This window comes from Notechis scutatus, chromosome 5, assembly GCF_049901735.1.
Source record: "Notechis scutatus isolate UNSWTSFEM ecotype Mainland chromosome 5, rNotScu1.2, whole genome shotgun sequence".
Lineage (NCBI taxonomy): Eukaryota > Metazoa > Chordata > Lepidosauria > Squamata > Elapidae > Notechis > Notechis scutatus.
In genome coordinates this window covers 33937738-33962285 of record NC_142013.1, presented here as the reverse complement: position 1 = coordinate 33962285, position 24548 = coordinate 33937738, and the positions used below count along the sequence as shown (strand labels likewise).

Genomic DNA, 24548 nt, shown 5'->3' with positions numbered 1-24548 from the left:
TTTCCCCACCGTCGTAATCAATAGCTATTTACTTATGCAAGTCATCCCCCCCCCTCCTCAAAAAAGTCGTTTCAGTCTCTTTTCCGTAAGGGTTACTTCCGGCCCCTTTACAGATGTTCTGCAGAAGTCCCGAAAGTCGCCCACCACTTCACCTTTTCAACTGATTCATGAAATCACAGTCAGAGTAGGAGGAGAGCGCAGAGCCGGAAGTCCTTCCCCGAGCTCCCATTGGTCTTTTACTTTATCAATCAGGCGCCGGAGGACCAACACACCGCCAACCGCTGCCCCGCATTTTCCTTTAAGTAGGGAGACCTAAGAAAAGGAGTTCTGTGCCTCTCTTGCCCTTTCCCTTCGCGAAGTCTCGTTTCTTTGTGGTCTGTGAATGTGAGTCCTTTCAGCGTTTTTGTTTCAATCCAGTTCTCCCTCTCTCCGCCCCGCCCCCGCCGCCTGCTTCCCCGTCGCGCGCTCACGTTTCATTGGGCAACATCTGGCAAGGGAACCCCAGTACCGTTAGAACGGGAGTGGTGGTGGTGGTGGAGTGGAGGGCCGGCGCGAGGCATTTTCAGCTCGCAGGCAGCGTGTCCGGGTTTCTTATCCCAGGATTCCGAACGGCGGGGACCATCCAAGGCAACTCGCCCGCCGTTTGGGTTGCAGCGGGTCTCGCCGCCGCCGCCGCCGCCGCCTTTCCCTGCCTTTCCTTAGCTCCGCCCTCGCAGCCCGCCCCCACACGCCCCTTACCCTCGCGCCGCCGAACCAGGAGCAAGAGCGGGCGAGAACAGCGCTGCTGCTGCTGTTTTTGCTGCTGCCGCCGCCGTCGCAACGGGCCCGCGGTGGCGAAGTAACTACCCATGTTTCCTTCTGGAACCCCAGCAACCGCAACGACTTGGGGGAGAGGCGTCCCATCGCTCTTGGCTCTGCCGGCCTCGCTGCGGAGGCTTAAGGCGTGCCGTGTAGTGCTGCTGGCTGCTCGGGCTGCTCCGAGGGACGGAGAGCGTTTACCAAGAAACCGGAACCAGGAAAACTGCTGGGATTTAATAACACGGGCTGCGCTGCGGGCTGTTGTGTGCCCGGAGGGAAGGCAGGGAAAAGAGAAAACAAGAGATCGCAGTGAGGCGGCAGAAAAGCTCACCAGGCGGCACTTCTTGGGGACACAGTTGCCTAACCTTCGACCTCTCCAAAGCCGGCCAGAGAAAAGCAAAGGAGGCTGACGGTTGTTTGAAACTCGTCTTGGATTCTGTGGATTTCACAAAAAAGCAACTTTCCCTTTCCATTCTGGAATTTATTTTCTTTTCTCGGTACTTTTAAAAACTATAACGGTACCCACAGACAAGTATCGCGTATAGTCGCCGACTTGTACGTATTTTTAATGTATTTGTCCCATTATATACACGGTGTGTAAGAGAAGAGATGTAATTGTGTGGTTTTTTTCATCCCCCTTCTGCTACCAGATGCTGGGTGGGGGAGGGAGGTTGATAATATGGCTGTTAAAACCTTTGTTATTCGACAGATGTATTTGTCCCTTGTGAACCATATGTGAAAAGAATTATTTGTGAGAAAGTGTAAGTTTTAACATGGAAAAGTGAGCATCAAAACTGAGGGGTGGGTTGATAACATTTTTAAAGGTATAAAAAGAGCTAGAAGGAAAAAAATAACATAATGTGCATGATATTTAAAACTATATTTCCATAAGATGTGCTCTATTAACAGATAATGATATTTGATCAAATTTCTTTCTCGATAAAGATGATCAGGTTTTTCTGGTTCATCTTCACTCTCAAAAGTTAAAACTCCCAGTATAGGTTGCATATATTTTTCCGTAGAGTGACTGTGTGAAATCTATGTTGATATATTTTATGGTTGGGCAAGAGAGACCAACAATATCACAGCATTACATTCTTTTTCTTTTCTAAATTTAAGATCCCAGATGGCCAATTCCCTCAATGGCCGGAACCCAGGTGGCCGAGGAGGAAACCCCCGCAAAGGGCGTATTCTGGGATTCATTGATGCTATTCAGGATGCAGTTGGCCCCCCCAAGCAGGCAGCTGCTGATCGCAGGACTGTGGAAAAAACTTGGAAATTAATGGATAAAGTGGTGAGTCTGTAAATTATATTTGTAACAAAAATATATGTACACAGGAATTATTGATGGATTAAACAAAACAATGTGTGCTTTCAGGTTCATTATAGATAGTACATGCTTATTCAGCCTTTAGCTATGTTTATTCTAGTATAAAAGAATATTAAATATACTTTAAATATACAGTTCTTCAATTGTAAAATTGTTAATATGCAGTTTGTTTCATATATACTACTTTGGCATATGTTGTTGTACTGTTTCCTTGAAAATGAAACTTCAGTTCAGGCAATCAGATTGAGATCCAGTTTTAATGTTAATCATATGAATGTAATCAAATTTGCTGAAAAAGAAGCAGGTTTATTATTTTGACTAGATGAACAACAATTTAAACATTATCCTCAGTTGTAAGGGCCCAATAAAATTATATTATGTAACCAAATCTTGAAAAATTATTCATCTTTGGAGGATAAAGTAACATACTAAAATATCATCTGTCTTAAACTAGAATTACTTATTTTGTAGATTATTACAGTAAGAGCATGTATTATGAAATACAGATAAAAGGAAATGAGAGTATGTTTTCTGAACAAAAATGTGTATTGTTATGGAGGATATTCTTAAAATTATGTATGCAATATTTGTGATAAGCTTAGTATAATGGCCCATTTTCAATCCTTGCAAATTACATTTTACACATAGATTTATGCATGTGCTTTAATTGTAGTGTTCATAATACATCACAAGTGTAAGTAGAAAATGCTAAATACATAGAACTATGTAACATAGCCTATAAAACATTTTTAAAAGGTCACCAGTCTGTCTAATAGTACATGTTTCCATGAAGACGTTCATGGATTCTTTATGAGAAATAGACCTGCTATAAACAGTTTAAATAATTTGCATTGATTAACAAAGACACAAGTTCCTTATAGGGTTTTATGCATTATATTATTCCCACTACTGTTGTATGGCAAGGTAGTTACAGTTTTTCCCAGGAATTGAATCCTGATGTGTTATCAACTTTGGTGCCTCATGAAAGTTGTTTAAATATAGTATTACCAAAATTGTGGCAATAACTCAAGATTGAAATATATGTGTATAAAAACCTTATATGTGTATAAAAACCTATTTTCTTAGAATCAGTTCAGAATTTAAAATGTTAGTATAAATTTATTGTTGACTCAAACCTGTGAAGACTGGAAAGTTTTTTATTTAGTTGCCAAGTCATTGTCAATTCCAAATCTGTATTTTTTTAATTGCACTTTTACATTTAGTTCATAGTGGTTTACTACAATTTTAAAAGAACAAACTTTAAGATTAAAACGTTAAGAGTAAAAACAATTACCTGCTGAAGTTATGGGTTATACTCTTCTTAAAAAATAAACTTTTGTTGGATTCCAACATTAACCTGGAAGTTGGACATGGTGACCTCAGTTACTCTTTCTACTCTATAATTCTGTGAAATACAATAAGTTGAAATGTTGGCAAATTAAAGGACATAAGTATGCAATTCTAGTTATATTACACTGAATATAACATAATAAGCTGTCTATACCAGCTCAAAATGTTTTACAGTCTGACTTTGCCTATTAAAGCCTGAATCTTTCACATTATTTTCTATTCTGATGTTTTTGGCCAGAAATGCCAAAAATTGAATGTGGGGCATCTTGCATAACCTCTTGACTTCTGATTATGGTCTTCCCAAAGTAAAAACATTTTTAAAAGATTTGGCCATGGTTTACTTTTACCCGATGACTGATCCATATTCGATATTGCAACATTATCCTGGGACAAGTACATTAGCCTTCATTCATGAAAGTTGGCTATTCTCTAAATGCATAATATAACTCTTATTAGCTTTTCAGTCTTAGTTTTTATTTAAAACATTTATATCTTGGCTGTTTACTTCAGATTTCAAGACATATTATAATAATTAAATATTACTGCTGAAAAATTTCTTCGAAAGAACTCGTTTAGAAAAGCTTATGAACCCAAATGGTTTAAGCAGCCATGTCATTTTTTTAGGCTCATGGTTGTCTCATGACTGCTATATCACTATACTTACTATATCTGCAAGCAATTTGTGCGTGTACATATCTGGAAATCGTCAAGAGCAGTTCCCAAAGCAGCTACATGAGTGCATGAGTCTGGAAAAAGTTTACCAGTTGGGAACCATATTTTTAAATGGATTTGAAAATAATTTGAATTAACTTTCTTGGTTATTTTAATTGTTAAAGAAGAGGTAGCCTGCAATCCCAAATTCATAGAATAGTTAGGTATCTTTTTTCTGAGCTAGACAAAAAAAATTCACACACAGCTGTGTACCTTAACATTAATTCTTGATCTCCTTGCCACATTGTATTTCAATTGAGAAGGGCTTTTTTTTTAAGGATTTGCACAATGTTATGACATAGTAACAGTTTAAAATCTTAAAACACAAATCAGCAGCAGGAATATTAAAATTTATAATTGATAGCATTTTGATGAGTTAGTGTGATATATGGAATCAAGGGCTTAATCTGAACACCTGTAATATTTGTGAATTCGGCCAACAAAATTAAATGGGATTTTTATTTGTTTGATGTGTTTTCTTTTCCTTCCCATGGTCTGTGTACGTGAAAAAAACGTTACTTAGTTTAAAGTTAAAAGATTCTTGTTTTTATCATTTTTCAACTAAAAATTAAGGACTTAAGGGATTCATTTAACAAAAATGGCAAGAAAAGTTGTAAAATGAGGCAAAATTCACTTAACAAACGCCTCACTTAGCAATGAAACTTTGGGCTCAATTATGGTCATAAGTCGAGGACTACCTGTACTAATCATACTATTTATCTAATTTGAGAGAAATTTCCAATGAGATATGTCTTTAGGTTTAAACCTCTGCCGCATGCAATCTGCTGAGATATTTTGGCACATCTTAAAGTTTGTAGCACTGGTTTTAAGTTTCTTCTTTGATACTAGATGATCTGGGATAATAAGCTACTAAGGTCATGTGCTGTAACATAAAACTTGAGAGTACAGGACATAGCTTTGCAGACATGCCAACATGCAGCTCCCCCATACAAAATGACAGAGTATATATTGATTAAATCTGGATTTAGAAAATTGTGCATTAAAATTTGTTTACTCAGATCTATATTTCATCAAACATTATTAGTCTTGGGATCAAGTTTTGAGAAACTTCAATAATATTTTAATATTATAACTGATACTAAAACTATAAGAAAACATTTAATTTGTTTAAACATTTGGTTCACTATCATTATAATTTTTAAGAGCCTTCATATATTGGGCAAAGTTCTAAGATCTGGAAGTTCAAAAAACAACTTCTGGTCTCCTGCTTGCCCTGTGCCCACTACAATTCAGTGTGCTCTCCTGAATAATATATTGTTCTGATATATGAATTTGTTTCTCAGAATTGTTTTCCTCTCCATCTAATTTATAATATTTTTTTTCAAACTTATGATAACCTATGTAGCAATCCCTCAGTCTGATATATATCATGATTGTTAGAAAGATCTTTTGAAAGCTGAATGGAAGAGAGTAGAGATATATTCTTGTGATATAAAACTTCCATATTTGAAGCAATATTTATATTCACATTAATATTTTTAAACAGAAACATCTGATTTATAAACATAAGTAAAAGATTTTTTTAAATATCTTCTATAAATAGGCAATGTCTAATTTTGTACATTGCTTTTTCTTAATAAACAGTAATTCACAACAAAATGTAGCTATTGTTATCTAGCAGTTATTTCTATGATACCATTCTAGCTTACATCACTGGTATTTCCCTGATTGTCTCCTGTCCAAATTCAAATTAGTAGTTCCAGTTTTCCTGATTTGTTGCTACATCTTGTAATAGAAAATTATGTACCTTGACTATGACTGAGTTTATATTAAGGAATGTGAGTTGGGAAATGGGGCTTGGTGTGATATGTAGTCATATATTATGGTCTGTAAACTGGTTAGTGTGAAACAGGACACAGTAACTAATGAATAAAACAATCTGTAACCTGGTTCAGTAGTTTCCCAACTTGAAAGCTTTCCTGATGTATGGACAGAATTCTTACAGAATTAACAGTGCCAAGTAAAGATATATTTGTTTTTTATTTCATTTTTATAGAAGGATCTCTTAATAGAGAATTACACTCGAGAAATATTGTATAAAGAAAACTAGTAATTTTATCAAAATTTGACAAAATTGCAGCTATCAGCTCAACAAACTAAAATGTCATCAGTAAATCTATTCACTGTTTTTTTTTAAACTGACATTTCATATTGCTAATAGACACATGATTTTTATATAATCTAATCTATTTGGATTAAAAAAAATTCTTAAAATATTTTGGAATCTGCTTGTCTGTCTGTCTGTCTGTCTGTCTGTCTGTCTATCTATCTATCTATCTATCTATCTATCTATCTATCTATCTATCTAATCTGACTGACCCAATTTTATTCTGGCCAGATTTTCGCACCTGAAAGTCATTAACTCTGCACAGGAGGAAGTGGTGTAATGGGTGTGAGGCCATTCTGATTTCCTGTGCTAAGGAAGCCTGCTTCATTTACCGTGTAAACATATTTTTTATTAGCATCCTTTGGTATTGAATAGAATGATAATAAGAAAAAATTCTTAGCTGTGATAAAGTATATATTTATTGTATTTTAATGTATCTTTGCTACTAGAATAGAATAGAATAGAATACTTTATTGGCCAACTGTGATTGGACACACAAGGAATTTGTCTTGGTGGAAATACTCTCAGTATACATAAAAGAAAAGATACATTCATTAAGAATCAAGAATCATAACGTACAACACTTAATGATAGTCATAGGGTACAATCAGTAATCAAATCATACTACAGTAAATATAAATAGTAAGGATACAAGCGACAAAGTTACAGTCCTACAATCACAAGTGGGAGGGGATGGGTGATAAGGAGTGATGAGAAGGTTAATAGTAATAGTAGTGCAGACTTTGTAATAGTTGAACAGTGTTGAGGTAACTGTTTAGCAGAGTGATGGCTTTTGGGAAAACCCTGTTCTTGTGTCTAGTTGTTCTGGTGTGCAGTGCTGTATAGCATTGTTTTGAGGGAAGGAGTTGAAACAGTTTATGCCCGGGATGTGAGGGGTCTGTAAATATTTTCACAGCCCTCTTTTTGACTCGTGCAGTATACAGGTCCTCGATGGAAGGCACGTGGGTAGTAATTGTTTTTTCTGCAGTCCTAATTATCCTCTGAAGTCTGTGTCTGTCCAGACTACTAAGTCTGGCCAATTTGCTTTTTACTTTAAGATCCATATAAAGACTTAATTTATAGTTTCATACTTTAAAAATTATTTTGGGACTTTTTGACTTTGTTCCTTATAAAATATGGAATCAATGAAACATTTTAAAGGAACATTGTTCCGCAATGCAGTCTTAATCTAGAATGAAGCTGGTCCTTATGAAGAACTGTTTAAGGACAGATTTACAAGGGCTGCTTTCCATGGTGCAATTGCAGTTAGATATCCACATAGAAGTATGCAGGTAGTAATTTGGTGTGTAGAATTTCTCTTTCTTTTCCTTGAAAAATCTAAAAAAGTTGTTTTTTCAAGAAATAGAAATCTTGGCCTTTTAAAAATGGGGCAGTTTATTATTAGCTAAATGCGACCTATTGCTTAATTATATACTGTACTATGGTACTTATACCAAAATACACACTCAGTCTTTAGACTAAAATGTTCTTGAACAGGGGATTAACAATTTGTAAAAAATTTATGTTACTACATCTTGTTATTATAAAATGAGTGTGCTTTCTGGTCATCTTGTTCATGGAAACTATAAAATAATACAACTATATGAAAGTTGAATTAGAAAATAATCTCAGAAACCCCAAATATGATCCTTGGACTGATTCCTTTCAGCTGAAACATTAGTTTATTTATTAAAACATTTTAAAAAAACAGACAAAACTACACAATAGCTGAAATGTACCAGTAGCTGAAAAGGAAACTTGGTAGGATGGTCTTTAACTTAGAACTATAATTGGAACCAAATTTCTATTACCAAGCAAGGGAATTATTAAGTGATTTTATGACCTTTTATCATGTTTTTTAAGTGAATCCCTGCAATTGTTAAGTGAATCACGTGGTTAAACAACCCTAGTTTTCCCTATTGACTTTGCTGGCTGAGAAAGTCTCAAATGGTGATTGTATGACTTGGGCATGCTACAACCCATGTTGGTTACCAAGTACCGTAATTTTTTTCCTCATAGGGATGCTACAGTGGTTGTAAATATGAGGATCAATTGTAAGTCACTTTTTTAGTGTTGTAACTTCAAATGATCATTAATTGAATTGTTTGTATATTATTTGCACACAACATATGTTTTGCTAAAAGACAAAATACTGACAGTATACTTTTTTCTTTTAATTGGCTTTGGTCTTTGCAAGAACCTTTATTGATATAGGTAGCTGTGCTACTTCTTCGGTTTAAGTTTGTTGGCCTGTGGAGTAAAAGAAGAGCCCTGTTTTCTTTCATGGGGTTTGTTATGTCTTTAATCAGATGGAATACTTGTTACACACAAGCAACATGTGTAAGGTTTTGACTTATCTGTGTAATGACAGACACCTATTTTCATTTCTATATATTCTTTTAAAAAATAGAATTTTTATTATGTATTTGTTTTGCTGAATTTGGAGGCTATCCAACCCTGACGACTTTGAGAAGCTTACTAATAAGATAAAACAATATAAAGATAATGGTATTTGGATACTATGGAATCCCATTGGGTGATTTGAGGGAAACCACTGTCTCTCAGCTCAACCTACCTTACAAAGTTGTTTTGGTGATAAATAGAAAGTCAGTACATGCTGTACTGACTTCTACAAAGGTGAGATATACAGTAAAATAACAACTGTAAGATAAGTTGTGACGAACTGCTTGGGCAGATTTGTGGTTTAAATAGATAAACAGTTCTATACCATGTCCGGTGTGGAAATTGAAATTTCTATCAGGATGGTGAACAGTTAAATACTTCTTATGGCTTGTAATGGAAGGAAAATGTGAAAACAAATACATAGAAGAAAAGAGATGAATATAGTTCTTTCCTCATTTTTGAGGTGTCATCAATAAGGTGCTGTATTTATTCAATAATCTCAATCAATTTTGTCTTTACATCTTGCTATTTTTATTTTTCTCTTTTTGTTGATCAATAATACTAAAATTCTTTCTACAGTCATTCTCAGTTGGAAACCAACAATGTTTTTGACTGGATTCATAATATGTCTCTGTAAGTCCATAGAGATTCTCAGTCATCCAGGTTATGGTTGTCCCAAAGCTGCTTTTTGAGGAAGCAACTGGACTTTTTTTCTATGGGATAGGTTTCTGTATTTGAACAGTTGAGTTCTAGATAATGTTATAACTTAGGTGTAAGCCTTCCACCACTATCTTACTCATGTACAATAAATTTTGAGATAGGTGAACTTAATTGTTAAATTTATGTACATTATTCTTTAATTGTAGGTCAGACTGTGTCAGAATCCCAAACTTCAATTGAAAAATAGCCCACCTTACATACTTGACATTTTACCGGATACGTACCAACACTTGCGACTTATTTTGGGCAAGTATGATGATAACCAGAAACTTTCACAGCTCAGTGAAAATGAATATTTTAAAATCTATATTGATAGCCTCATGAAAAAGTCAAAACGAGCTATAAGACTTTTTAAGGAGGGAAAAGAAAGAATGTATGAAGAACAATCACAGGACAGGTAAGATAATTTACATATCTATCTAAACTGTTTAATTCTTTTAGTATATATTTACGTTTTTTTTCTCTAGGAACATTCTATATGCTTTCTGAACAAAATTCATCAGGCTTTTTTTGCTATTCAGAGTGAAAATACATAACATTTTAATGTATGTGCAAGTTTATATTGTTCAACTTGATAGCCTTTTGACGTGTTTTCCTAGAGAGCCACAATTGAGGTTTGATTTGGATCCTTAGACTTTGCACAAATAAATATTAATTTGTTTGGAAATACCAGTTTGTAATATAATTAGTTTCATTTGTTTGTAAAATAGTTTTGCATATTGTTAGACCAGTTGCAGTTTAATTATATGTTTGGGAAGGCTTTTAAATGTCAGTGCTGACGCTTGTTTTCCTGTGAGCTAATAGTATTAGATGAAGTTTTTGAAGTCGGTTATGGAACTAGTTATATTTCTATATATATATTTATATATATAAAATAATGATTATAATCTAAAATATATGTTCTTTAGTTAATATTCCAGGTATATTTATATTTATTTATATTCCAGCTATATTTTCATAACTAATGTCTTAATATCATTAACAGAAATTTAAATGCCATCTTTTTTTGTCTGCTAGAGCCATTTCATAATTTAAAATGAGTACCAGGCATTTTTAAAATTTAAAATTAAGAATTTTTATGATACAGGAAAAAAGGTACCCACCTATTTGATGTTTTAACTTCATTTATAGAAAGGATTTTTTTTCATACTAAACATTCCTATTTTGGATAAAGTTATTAGCTAAGTAGATAATTAGAAGCGTTGCTTTTAAAAATAAATGCTGAAAAATGAGGAAAACCTTTTGACTTTGAGACAGGAAAGTGGGTGGCAAGCATGAAAAACTCAGTGGAAGAACTTAGTAGTTCTATCCTTTCATTGCATGAAAGGATTTCTTGATTTCTGACTTTAAAGTGGCCTAATCCATCATTTCATATTTGAAAGAGCTTAGGTCCCCCCCCCCCATAAGTAGACTTAAACATCAAATGGATATACACAGAAACAGTTTTATATTTAAAGGTTAAGTCACTTGTTACTAATTGGCTACACTTCAGGTAGCAAGCTAAGTAAATTGAAGTTATTCTGCTTTGGATATGTTCAGTTGTTTTGCATCATTTATAAAACTAGTTAAATTTTGCCTATGTATAAGTGTTGTGCCATGAGAAGTAAAAATGACAATGCAAAGCGCAGGTGAAGTGTATTAGTGCCTGAGATATTACATTGAGTTCCATACAGAGCACATAAGTGTTATTGAATAACTAGACAATCTAATTCATTAAGTTATCATTTTAGAGACATTTCCTTACCAGATTCCTCACTGCCTTCAACAATGGCAAAACTTCTAGTATACATGAAAAGTTCTTACAAATTCAGGGAGAACCTGTCTTGAAAGTAGCTCATATTGAACTATATAACTCACTCAAATATTGACCACGGGAGACTTTTTATGACATTTTATATTGTCATAAATTCTTTTTGATAATTTTTATATCATAAACTGTTTTATAAAATTTGCCAAACATTTTATTCCATGGGAATCAAGTATCCTAGATTTTGGATGCGCTTTGTCAGTTAGCTTTTTTGAGGTAACTGATATAGATATAGAATGATGGCATCTGAATACCTTTTTCAGGGCTTTCATGGCCTATTCTGTCAATGGATAGTTTGTGGCATATTTTATGGTTGCTTGTTCCTTTACTGTTGTTGATAGATCCTAAAACATAGAAGCCATCAACCATTTTTATGTCTTCATTAGTAATTCTAAATTGGCAAAAGTAGACTGATACTAAAAATTGCTTTCCAAATCAAATATCTGATGACATATGCTCCTGGGTACAGAAGTAGTCTGGTGGAGTTACAAGGGCACTGCAAATCAAGAGGAAAGTATTAATATACTGGACAGAAGTTTAGTTTTTCTTTTTTTTAAGTGGCCAAGGCAAGATTAGGTAGTATATATTAACAGAAACATAATATTATTGCCATCAATAGAGGAAGGATGATTTTTGTCTTCTCACACATGAATAAATATTTTTTTCAAATATAATTTGAACAAATTTTATCCCAATAAAATTCATACCAAATTTATTGGATAACACAATCTGGCGTTGGAAATGCTTGGACTAATAACATATCAACTCAACTACATCCTGACTATGTTTTTAGTAATTTAAATATTTTAATTAATTAGGAGCCCAACTTACTAACAAAATTGAAAGTACATAAAATAGAAGATTTCAGATTCTGTTTATTTCTGTTTAATGTAGAAATGTTAATAAAATCAAACTTGGCTCTAGGATCATGATTTAATTAGGGCATCGGTCGGAACCCTGACAGAAACCATCTCAGTATAACTTACTATTGTAATCATGCTAATAGTTTGCCTGAAACTGATGAATATGATTTGTTGAAATGGTAATGGAACACTGTCACTAGAAACATGAACAAAGAAAAATCTTGGTTAAGACTAAAACCATTCTACTTTATATGTCAATAAACTATGGCTGGCTTATTATCACTTTGCTCAGTCTCTGAGTTTCAGACTTCCTTTTCTGTCACAGATCATTTATCTGTTAAGACTAATGGAGCTGTAAACATTTTTCAGTAGAACTTATCGTTTGCCAGTAGGTATATATATCCAATCACTTAAGACCAAAATAATTGGTGCCTAAGCATTGTCAGACTTCAAACAAATGAAGCTAACTTCATTGAATAACTTACAACATATTGTTTTAATTTTAAATATGAAAGGGTGGCTATTTATGTAAGAAGATGAAATAAACAAATATGTATGGCAATCACTTTGAAGTGGCACATTGTTTCTCTAGTTCTGAAAAATTTTATATGGTAGAGTGTTTTTCTTCCCAGTGTCTCTGTGTTTGTATATGCATAAGAGAATTAATGATAATTGCTTAAGAATCTTTATGTTATTCTGTCATTAAAACATCTTAATTTTCAAGTTTTGCACAATAGGATTTCTATAATAATGTTTTTACAGTTTTTCTTTCATCTGGAAACATCAAGATCTATATTAGTTCAACTATATAATTAAATGGAAAGAATTAGATGATCATTCTTTAATTTGAAATCATGAAAACCTTGGTTGGTAACAAAAGTATATTGGATGATTATTTAGCTTATACCTGTAGTTAAGATGAAAAATAGGGTATGTGATTTTAGAAAAATGTTGTACAGTTGTGCCATTGAAAAATTGAATAAGTATACTCATTAACATTTTACTTTTAACATATTTCAACATAGATATTTGATCTTCATTTTAATAATATTAACATATAAAGGGGATGGAATATAATAAATATGTACTTTTATATTTGGTATTCCACTGCATAATTTAAATACACATAAACACAGATTTTGCATGTGGAAAAAATAAATACACTGTTAAATTTATCACTACTCAAGATACATAAAATCAGAATCAAATGCAAAAGACTAGATACTGATGATTAAAACATCATTAGAGAAGATCTAGAAAGGATCTGTCTTATTTAAACATGAGACATTTAGTTTTATTTGTTTTTTGTTATGTGTGATATCACCATTCCTAGATTACAAGACCTCTCTGAGCCTTTCTGAAAGAAAGTTAAAGATGCCTATGAGCCTCAGAAGGGATTTTAAAAGATTGTCAAACAATTGGATATCAGTTATTCCACTATCTGAAAGATCATGTACAAGTGGAAAAGATTTAAAACAATTTTAGCTTGGCTCGGCAAGTTCACCCTAAGAATAGAATTCCGGATGTTGAAAAAAGTTTCTAAAAATCCCAGAGTTTTATTATTTGACATAAGAGAATTGTCATCGTTATTAATGTAAAATTTATGAGTCTACTATTGGAAAGAACTCAACAAATTAGATCTAGGCAAATACCACAACTTCTGAAATAATGTGCTTTGGTTACACAAGGCAAAAACATATTTGGTCACCTTCCTAGAAGACATGTTTAATGAAAACCAATGATATCATTTTGTCAGAAGAACATCTTATCAACAGTAAAGCATGATGGTGGAAATGTTATGATATGAAGCTACTTTGCTGCATCAAGGCCTAGATGGCATACCATCATAGAATCCACTATAGAATTTGTCACTATTTGTCAGTACCTGAGGATAACGTGATTACATCTGTCAGAAGTTTGAAGCTCAATCAAAAGTTGAGTCATTCTTGCCATATGACCATATCACTAAACATTCCAAGAAATGAAGCTTTTTGAAATGGTCAAATTAAAGCCCAGGTTTAAATCACATTGAGATGGTCTGGGTGTTTTGAAATGGACTGTGCATATAAGGAACTTTTCAAACATTGCACAGCTGGAAAAAAAAATACATAGCAAAATGGGGAAAAGTTCCTCTCAGTTAATGTCAGAGAATAGAAAACAATTATTAGAACACCTATTTGAAGTTTTTTTTGCTAAAGGGGACAGTGCGTATTAGAGCAAAAGGTATACTTTTTCATACAAGAGTTTGCATTATTTTAATCATTAATAATCATGCAGAGGTCAAATAAATTGAAAACCACAAACTTAAATCATTCTAGGTGAAGGGGGTGGGGGAAAGAAAAAAGGGTGACAAAACCTGCAAAATTTCATAAGTGTGGATAGACTGAATGGGAATGTGCAATCCATACTGTGATTGGGTGTTATTCGGGATTTTAAAATATTGATTACCATCTCAAATCCATTTAGCTCTTTTAAAATTGCTACAATGAGCCTAAATTCTTGGGCTGTTAGCAGACATGATATTCTTCCGATTAAAATCGAATTCGATTTTTGGAAATCGCTCCCCTTTCCCCCTTCTTCTCCTCCTTCCCCTCCCTCGGAGGCCCCAAGTCAGGAGTTGCTACCGCCGGCGCTGCTCTGCGTGGCTCCAGTCTGTTGCCTCAGGAAGGAAAGGCAAAGGAAGAGCCGCGGCAGCGCTTTGCAACGGCAGCAGCGGCTCCTGGTTTTGCCTTCCTTCCCGAGGCAACGCGGTGCGAGTGGAGGCCGGGCGGGCGGTGTGAGGGGCGGGCGGGCGGTGCGAAAGGGGAGCTGGGCAGCGATTTCTTGGCCCGCGGTGGGGGGTCTCTTTTGGCCCGCCCGATTTTTTTTCAGAGGGGAATATCATGCCTGGCTGTTAGTTTAGTTTAAGGACAGTCACATGCAGAAAACATTGTAATAATTCATAAGAATAACTAATATTTTACCTAATCTTTTATATTTGCATAATTTCCTTCTCTGTACCAAATTGCTTATTCAGTATGCATCCTTCCAGGTGATGGATAATGTATGCTGGACAAAAACCCAAGTGGTTTCTCTAGCATATTTTCCCCACTAGGTAGGTTGTCAAAATAACGGAGAGACAGAGATAAATTTTAAGAGATGGAATCTTCCTTAAGTCTTTATAGTTTAATCTGAAAGAAACTATCCTTAAAAACACATTAAGAAGAAACGTTCCCTACAAATTTTATTTCTGATAATTTGTCATATCCATATAACAACAATATGGTAGTGGTTTGCATTCCCTTGCAAGATGTTTAGATGTTTTCCAGCTATGTCCACAGAATACTAACAATTTTGTCAGGGAAATGAAGCGAGAATTATGACCCAAGCTTTGCCCACTCGGTGAGTGTGTAACTGATATTATGATGCACATACAAAAGGGGAGGAACTTGCGTTGCTGTGTTGTAATATTTGTTGCATAATTTATCTCTTATGTAGACAGTTATGATTAATTCCAGCACAATAGTACAGGTAGTCCTTGATTGATCATCATTTATTCAGCGAAGGTTAGACATTGTGAGTTTTGCCCTATTTTATGACCTTTACAACCATTAAGAGTTACACAGTTGTTAAGTGAATCTGGCTTCTCCATTGACTTTATTTGTCAAAGGGTCACAAAAGGGGATCACATGACCTGGGACACTGCAACTGTCATAAATATGAGCCAGTTGCCAAGTGTCTGAATTGTGATCACATGGCCATGGAGATGCAGCAATAGTCTTAAATGTGAAAAAACGCACATAAGTCACTTCTTTCAGTGCTGTTGTAACTTCAGACGGTCATTAAATGAATTGTTGTAAGACGACAACTACCTGTATTTCCTGATTTGGTCAATCTGCAAATAAGAGATTAATTGGGAAGTCTTCAGTTGTAATAATCAGTTTTCTCATAGAAAAAGGTGGAATATAAATATAATAATAAATATAATATGAAAGGAAGATCACCAACATGAAAATTTCTTTCAGATTGTTAACATTAGGATGTAGCAAGAATAATTTTATTGGAAAATTGATTAAAAAAATAACTTCCTGATAATTAGTTGCTTTTTTACTTTTAATATAATATTCTGCATGGAATTAATTAGCTTCAAAAGTTTAATAGCAGTGAGAAAAAAAGTTGATACCAAAGGCTATTAGGAATATGATTAATCATTGCCAGTTTATAGCCAGATGATATCTAGTAAATATGCAACATGCCTTTATTTCATATATCTAACAAACGTATTTTAAAAAGTAAGTTCGTACTAATACCATATGATGCATTATCAGATTATGGTTCAGATTTATACACCTTTTTACAGTAGTAAGATCCATAAGATAGAGCTAATAATGGTGGATTAAATTTCTGTTATGCACCTCTATTATTATAATCCTTGTCATAGTTATGAAAACAAAGGTAATAAGTAGAAAACAAATTTTACTGCAGTTTTAAAAATAAAAAATGGATGCCACTGTAAAAAATCATTAGCTGAGATGAAAAGGAAACACCAGCCATACTGGGAATAAGTGGGAGTATTTTCAAACTTGATCTCAGAAGAGCTGTGGGTAAAGAGATTTTAAAGAGTGAAAAGAAAAAATGAAAGAGACAGTGAGTACACATACAGATACACACCCTGTTATTGGGTTCTCTTATTATTGTTATTGGGCTGTAAAACTTCTTTAACCTTTCAAAGAGACTTGGATTTGAAACAGCTTATTTTTCTACCAGCAAATAAGTGGGTCTCTCAAAGAAGACTACCAGGAAAGAGGAACCAGAGCTAATTATTGTCAAGAAAAAGGCTGCCTAAATTTTCTCAGCTGAGGCTGGTGTTTCAGACTATTTTCTTGAAGGGAGGAGTAAACGGATTTGTCACTGGACACAGAAATAAACGTTCCTGCTTTATTTGTTTTTATTTTTATTAACTAATGCAAAAAATATATAAAAGAAAGAATATATTTTAAAAATAGCTTCTTTTAACAACCAAGCTGCAAGTCACAATTGTGGTCACTAAAGTAAAGTAAAGTAAATGCAATGAGGTCATTTCTAAATATTATTTCTTTTTGAAAGAGATGTCACCTAAAATGTATTGAACTTTTTTACATCTTTTTCATTCATTAAATAAAACATGTAAAGAGACAAGAAGTATATACAAACACACAAATATTTTGAAAAATAAATTAAAAAGCAACCCCAACCCACATTAAGAAACATTATAAAAATTGCACTCCTGTAGCCACTCTAGTTTTTTTTCTCCCCTCCCCCTTCAGTTTACTTTGGACAATCCTGTTTGGATCATTTTGAAGCATCTCTCTTCAGTTAGAGCTTATATTTGTTAAGACCATAGCTTCAAAAAATACTTTATCTACAGTACATACTTCAAAAGCTCTTTTCTGCAGCCTTTAACTAGAAGAAATAGTACATAATAGGGGAAAACTTTTTGAACCAAGAACGTCAAATGGGCTAATTTACAGAATAGGTCCAAAATTCGGGACTCCTAATTCCTAAGGAATTGAAATTTTATAAAATATTTTGTGACATCAAAATTATGTTATTTTATGACATAATACAAAAGGCTATAAAACTTTTCCTGTGGTCAATTCCTGATATTTGACTGCTGTGCAAATCAGTATGGGCAATATATCCCTGATTTCTAAAGAAGTTCTCAAGTACACTAGAAGCCTACCATTATTGAAGATATTGAGGAATCTGATTAAAAAACATCTCTGAAATGATGACCCAAGGCATCACAAGTTGTTTAGTTTGTTTTAAAGCTGTGTTCCTGAAAGCTTAAAGAGACAGGTGTGAATAAATATAATTGCCCTCTCCCAACGGAAACAATGTTAAAAAGTTATGATATTTATGTGGTTACTTACCAAGCACATCTAAATTATATTATTTGTTTTATTTATTTTATTTGTTTGTCAAACATGTGGCAAGATAACAAGTATAGGTATGAACATAAAGATGAACAAAGGAAGTAAATACAGATAAATGGGGACAGTAAGACAGGGACAATAGACACGCTGGTGCGCTTATGCACGCACTCTTTACAGACATCTTAAGAATGGGGTGAGATCCACGGTAGACAGTTTGAGATTGAAGCTGCGAGGATTTGAGGCTGTAACAACAGCGTCGGGTAGAGCATTCCAGGCGTTGACCACTGTGTTGCTGAAATCATATTTTATCCAATCGAGTTTGAAGCGTATTAAAGTAACCAAACTGTCTTTACAATCTTCAAGGTATGTCACAACTTTTGAGTACCCCTGATGTTTGGAAATTGAAAGTTGAAAAATTTGACATGCCCTACAAGTCCCTCATGCCTTTCTTGTATCCAGTATTTGTTTGTCTGTTACTCCGTCCCTATGTGAAGAGATCACATATGAGCCATTATAGTTTGTTTTGCCATTGGTAGAAACATAAATACTTCTGATTTCTTTGTATAAAAAAACTTAATTTAAAATGTTAATGCTTTTAATGGTTCAATACAGATGACCATATCTTGCCTTTTGGACATCCCCTTTCATCAGGGACCAAACCCAGGAAGCTTTCTATGAAAATTGAGGAAATTTTCTGTTTTCTTGCTTCATTTGAATTGAGCAAAGTGGTTAATAGGCTCAGAACAAGGCAGCCAAAAAAGAGAGAAATTAAACTTGATTTCTTGTCCTAGTTGTTCAAAAATCTTTAACGGTAGTTTTAGATGAAGCAAGAAATTATAGATACTGGAAGATGCAGTGCTGTATTATTTCCATCACAAAAAGATGAAGGGACTGTTTCAACCAGGCTAGAGTATTATATCAGATTGCAAAAAACTTAATTAAAATTTTAATTTTAACTAAATCATGGCTGTTTAACAGATTCTTGCTTATATGTTTATATAACCTTTTTTATTATATAACCACTTTATCTTAATATAAGTTGCCTTGAGTCCTTAAAAGTAGATATTAAAACTCAAATAGATGTATTATTTATAGTTCACCCAGTTTGTATATTTTAAAAATGATTTTCAAGGAATCTTACAATTTATGTCTATAAATATTTAAAGTTCAATCTTTTCCTGCTTATTAAGAATCACAGTATTATTATTTTATAGTATTTATGTATAGGACTTTGTGAAATGAAGTGGCTATTAATTGTTCTAGCAAAGTATTCCTTTTTAATATCTGGACCAGATGTTTAATTGTCAGAAATGAGATGATAGAGAAGAAACATAATCAAACTCATCTTTGGACTTTGATTAACTATACGGCCAATTTTTGGAGATTTTTATGTTATATGCGTTGCAACTTAGAAATCTTGAATAATTAAAATTTGTTGCCATTGTGAAAATAGCAAACATATGTATACAATTTTCTATAGTGTAACATACGGAGAACAGATTTCCTGTTTATATATTTTGTGGTTAGTTAAAAAGCAGGTAAGAACAGCAGACCCATGTTTCAGTTTCTTTTGGCAAATTAGCACTTGAATGGGTAACAGACTAGATAACTAGCTATATCCCTAAGTCCTGTTTTTGACATTCCTTTTCTATAAAAACATAATGGTATCTATTGAGTTTTAAATATTTTTAATCTGTAAATCATTATTTGAGGTTCATTAACAGTCTTGCTATGAAAGTCTCCCATTTTCTGAACATGAAAATGTCTTTCCATTCTTAAAGAATTTTTGCCTTAACCTTGCATTTGATTTAGTCTTTCATGGGATAGTTAAATTCCTATAAAAGTGGGTTCTTTTGATGGCTAGGAAGTTTTAAGCAACCAAAATGGGATTAAATTATAAGAAGAATTAAAGTTTTTCCTTCCAATTTTATGAAATGGCAACAATCTCTCCTTTTTCCACTGCCAGAAGTATACTGCTAAGGAACAGTGCATTCTCCAAGATACTTATGAAATAAGAAAAAATAGTTGTAAATTTGTGTTACCTTTTGAAGTCCTCAGAGTATGTGAAAATGCAAAAATAGAGATTAAAAATGTTATGTAAAAATGAGTTTTAATCTTAGGATATAGCTTTGTCAGATACATATGACTTTTATAATGTAAAATTAAAAACTGTATTAACTACAGTGTCAATGAAATTTCCAAGAAGTTATGTATAATCTATAGTTTTAATTTATTTTTATTGCTTATTGCTTAATAAACAGAAAGAAGGAACAAAACATAGTTAATAATGAGGCAGACCTTGCAGAAGGTCAGAAGCGTAGGAGCCAATCTCATCTCATAGTAAGATATTTCAAATGGCAGGAGCCATGGCAGAGAAAGCTCTTCTCGACCCCGCTAGCCGAAATTTCTTGACTGATGAGATCCACAATATGCCTCTCTGCTGGTGTGGGTGGGGCAGGCCAGTTCCATAATGGTTAGACAATTCTTCAAGTAATGTGGAGTCATGTCGTGCAGGACTTTAAAGGCAATAATTAACACTTTGAATTGCACCCAGAAGCAAATATGTAACCAGTGTAGTTCACAGAGCATGATGTAACATGGGCCACTCTAGAGGCCCTAAGAACTGCCTGTGCTGCTGCACTCGGCACCAGATGTAGCTTCCAAATGGATACCCCCATGTAGAATGCATTGCAGTAGTTCAAATATGCGATAACTAGGGCTTAAGTGACTGAGCACAGGGACTCTTTATCCAGGAAAGGCTGCAACTGTTGTACAAGAGGAAATTGTGCAAAGGATCTCCTGGCTGCGACTGTCACCTGTTTTTTGAGTAGGAGTTGCAAGTCGAGAACACCAAGTTACAGATTGGGTATGTTTGGAGTTGTGCTACCCATCTGGAACTAAGAATATTAAAGCCTCAGATCTTAAAGTTCCCTGCACCTAAAGCCAATTGGTCTTGCAAGGGTTCAGCTGAAGCCTGTAGTCCCCCATCTAGTCCCCCTTGGCCTCTAGGCACCGCAAGAGGGCAACCATAGCATCACTTGGCTCACCAGGGGTGGAGTTATAAAGTAGTATCAGTGTACTAATGATACCTCAACCCATAGTGATGAATGATGTTACCTAGTGGCTTCATGTAGATGTTAAAAAGTTACTGAAAGAATACCAAGCTCTGCGACATGCCACAAAGGAGCGATCGTGGGCTGGACTTCTCACTCCCAAACAACACCAGCCTTGAAGAAAGCCGTCAAACCAGTAAAAAACTGCACTAGCCCCAAATGCCTTAGCCAGCCAAGGGTCATTGAGATGTCAAGGTGAGCAAAGATGATTGCACTATCCCCATCCCGTTTTCACTAGAGATCATCAGTAAGTGCAGTCAATACTATTTCTGTCCCATAACTGGTCTTGAATCCTGACTGAAAGGGATCCAGATAATCTGTTACATCCAGGACCCTCTGAAGCTACCGAACAACCATCTTTTTCACTACCTTCCCTAAAAAAAGAGGATGGGAAACTTGTCCAGGCAGGAGGGATCAAGTGATGGTTTTTTAAAGAGAAGGAGAACTTTTGCTTCCTTAAAAAGCTTTGGGAATGTCCCCTCCTGCAGTAAAGAGTTTATCACTACTTGGATCTATTTTCTGGTCACCATTTTAGAGGCTTTTACCAATCACGTGGACAAGGAGCTAATTGGCAGGTGGTTACACTGACGACATTGAAGACCCTATCCACTTTTTCAGGACCAACAGGATCAAACTGATCCCAGATAACTGTGCAAGACCTCTCCCCGGGCATCTCACATGATCTACACCATGCATGGGTTCAAGCTAGGAATGAATCCAAGTAATTTTGTCTGTGAGATGTTGAATCTGTTCTTAAGGCTTGGCTATGTGCAGCCAGAATCAGCCTCTCAGTCTCTTCATCTTTCCTGTTGTTAGCCCTTACCTGCTTTTTTTTAAATATACTGGCCATGTAATATTTTGTCTTTCCATGTCACTTTTCTGTTCTTCTTTTGCTCTTTCTTATAGGCCAGTTTGATCTCTCAAGTATTCAGTAGACCTTCCTGGTATACTAATTTCAGTGGATCTTTACTATCTTTCAGATTTTCTTTCAATGCCCTTTCTTCTTCTTCAGCCATCTTATGTGTTTGTAACATTTCACATTCACCTATTTTCCTTGTAATATAGAATCTGTCAACATTGCTGCAAGGATGAATGACATCATTCCTTATCATTTTTCTGGTCTTCCTATCAAAGGCTTTAGTTCTGCTTGAGTCTATTTCAGCTGTGTATCTAATAACTGGAAATGCCTAGTTATTAATTGCCTTGCTGGTTTCTTCCACTGAGTTTTGAGTTTAAGAGCTTCTTCATTCTCTGTGCATTTATTTCTAACCCATTTCTTGAATTCAGTGTGCTTGATGTTGTCAGCTTGAAGAATGCCCAGGTATGTGCAGTAATCCAGGATGTTATTGATGTTATTTCTCGTAGGGCATCTTGATTCCTTCAGTTTTGATGGTGAGTGTGGCACATTTCTCCAGTCCAAATTTCATTGCAGTATCTTAGCTGTATAGATGAACAGTGTTGAGCAGTGATTCTATTTCAGATGGTGTTTTTCCATTCAGGTTCAGGTCATCCATGTTAATAATGTGGAAAAGCCTGACAGATGTTTTTGATGTTTGAAATCCATGGCCTGTTACTCAGTATTGTTGACAGAGTAATCAGTGCAACAACAGATAGTACTGGTTATAGTGAATCTTCTTGAAAGATTCCTTGCTTGATATTAACTTATCTATCACCATTGACCAGCAACCGCATCTTCCATTGTGCCATTGAAATTTACACAAAACTTCTGAAGTTCCTACTAACTCCTTTTATTTCTAGACCCTTGGCTATCCAGTCATGTTTTAGGGAGTCAAATGCCTTGTATTTAATCCATGCTACATTCAAGTTTGGTCTTCTGTCATCAGGGAAGGACAAGGAAGGCAAGTGACATCACATGTATTATGTGATTATTGCACAAAATATGTGAAGTATGTAGTTTTTATACTTGACTAAGTGTAAATAAGTCTACCTCTGGGAAGAGATGGGTTAGGTATAACTGGAATTTGGGTAGGGGACATATAAACCAGATAAAGGTCTAACTATATCTAGGAATTGCTATTACGGTTCCTGGCTCCCACATTTTAAGAGTTTTTTTAAAGGACTATAGGCAATACTCAATGCAACTCAACAGCCATAGCTATTAATTCCTGCGTACTAATTCCAGTCATCAAAACCACCAGTATTTTACCTATGGTTACATATGGTGCAAAACTAGGAGAATATATAATTTATTCTTTTTGGAACAGACACAACTTGCTTTCCTGAAATGCATTGCAGAGATAGACTCCAGCATTAAGGTCATCGATTGTTGTATTCCACCTAGAGGCAAACTCTTGTCAGATGGGTAGCTATACAAATGTGATAAATAAATAAAAGCTCAACCTTTTTTGTGACATTACATGCATATTCACCAAAGAGGAGCAGAGTTTGTGGCATAGCAACACAATGCCGTTTTCATAATTTTGACAAAAGAGCTTGAGCTTTCAAATTTCCACAATTATATCTTGTTATACACTACAAGGAATATGTTGAACTTAGCCCTCTGATTTGCACAAAGTGCTTTTTTTGAAGAATATACTAACTGAATAAGAAATGGATTTCTTCTTGATTTATGTATGTGTATTACACATACTCTAAAAGTGCTTTGCTCTAACTCAGATAACATACCATATAAATTCTGACTTGTTTATATGAAGAAAATCAGTGTTTCTCTAAAGATTCTGGAATAGAAACTGGGAGACTGAGTTCTAGTTTTCCTTTAGTTGTAGAACTTGGTTGGTTGACTTTAGACCAGGGGTGTCACACTCGCTGCGTCACATGACGTATCATGACTTTTTTTCCCTTCGCTAAACCGGACGTGGGCATGGCCAGTGCATGACACATCTGGCCACAAGTTTGACACTTCTGCTTTAGATCATTCTCTCTCAGTCCAAGCAAGCTCACAGGAGGAAGGAACATTATATACATACCTGTACAAAATAAAGATGGAATACAAATAAAAATAAAACATAGTTTTGCTTCATATACTGTCAAAATGGCATTTGTAAAAGTATTACTGAAAAGTAATAGTCATTTATAAAAATATATTAATGTTGTTCTTTAGGTAACATTGGTACACATACTTAATCTCCTGAAACAGTTTTCTTAAAAAACAACAACAATAACTGCAAAACATTAGAAGTTAGGGAAATAATTTAAGTTAAACTGCAAAAGATATAGAGGTAGTCCTCAGTCTATGGCCCTAATGGATCCTGCCCTACAGTCGCAAGTGGTGACAGCCATTAAGTGAGACAACCTTGCTTAATGATCCTTACCCCCTGCTCTCTTGATGCCAGTCTTATACAAACGTGGGTCATTAAGTGAGCATGGGGTAACCCATGGGTGGGGAAGGCCCAGGTCACTAACCTGCTGGGTCCATAAAGGAGACAGGGAAGCAGCAAAAAGCTTTGCAA

General features: G+C 34.8%; 1 protein-coding gene across 5 annotated transcripts in view; it reads left to right on the top strand.

Moving 5' to 3' along the window:
* Window positions 1-250: 250 nt before the first annotated feature.
* The window catches only part of CBLB (Cbl proto-oncogene B), an 81840-nt gene continuing 57542 nt past the window's right edge, over window positions 251-24548 (top strand). The window contains exons 1-3 of one of the 5 annotated variants that reach the window (XM_087966497.1): window positions 251-384; window positions 1918-2092; window positions 9587-9837. In XM_087966497.1, coding sequence (XP_087822623.1) covers window positions 1925-2092; window positions 9587-9837 — 419 coding nt within the window. In that variant the 5' untranslated portion in view covers window positions 251-384; window positions 1918-1924. Of the gene's footprint in view, window positions 385-725; window positions 1358-1917; window positions 2093-9586; window positions 9838-24548 lie in introns of those variants that run through there. The other 4 variants (XM_026663957.2, XR_015749796.1, XM_087966496.1 and 1 more) reach the window with 4 other exon arrangements.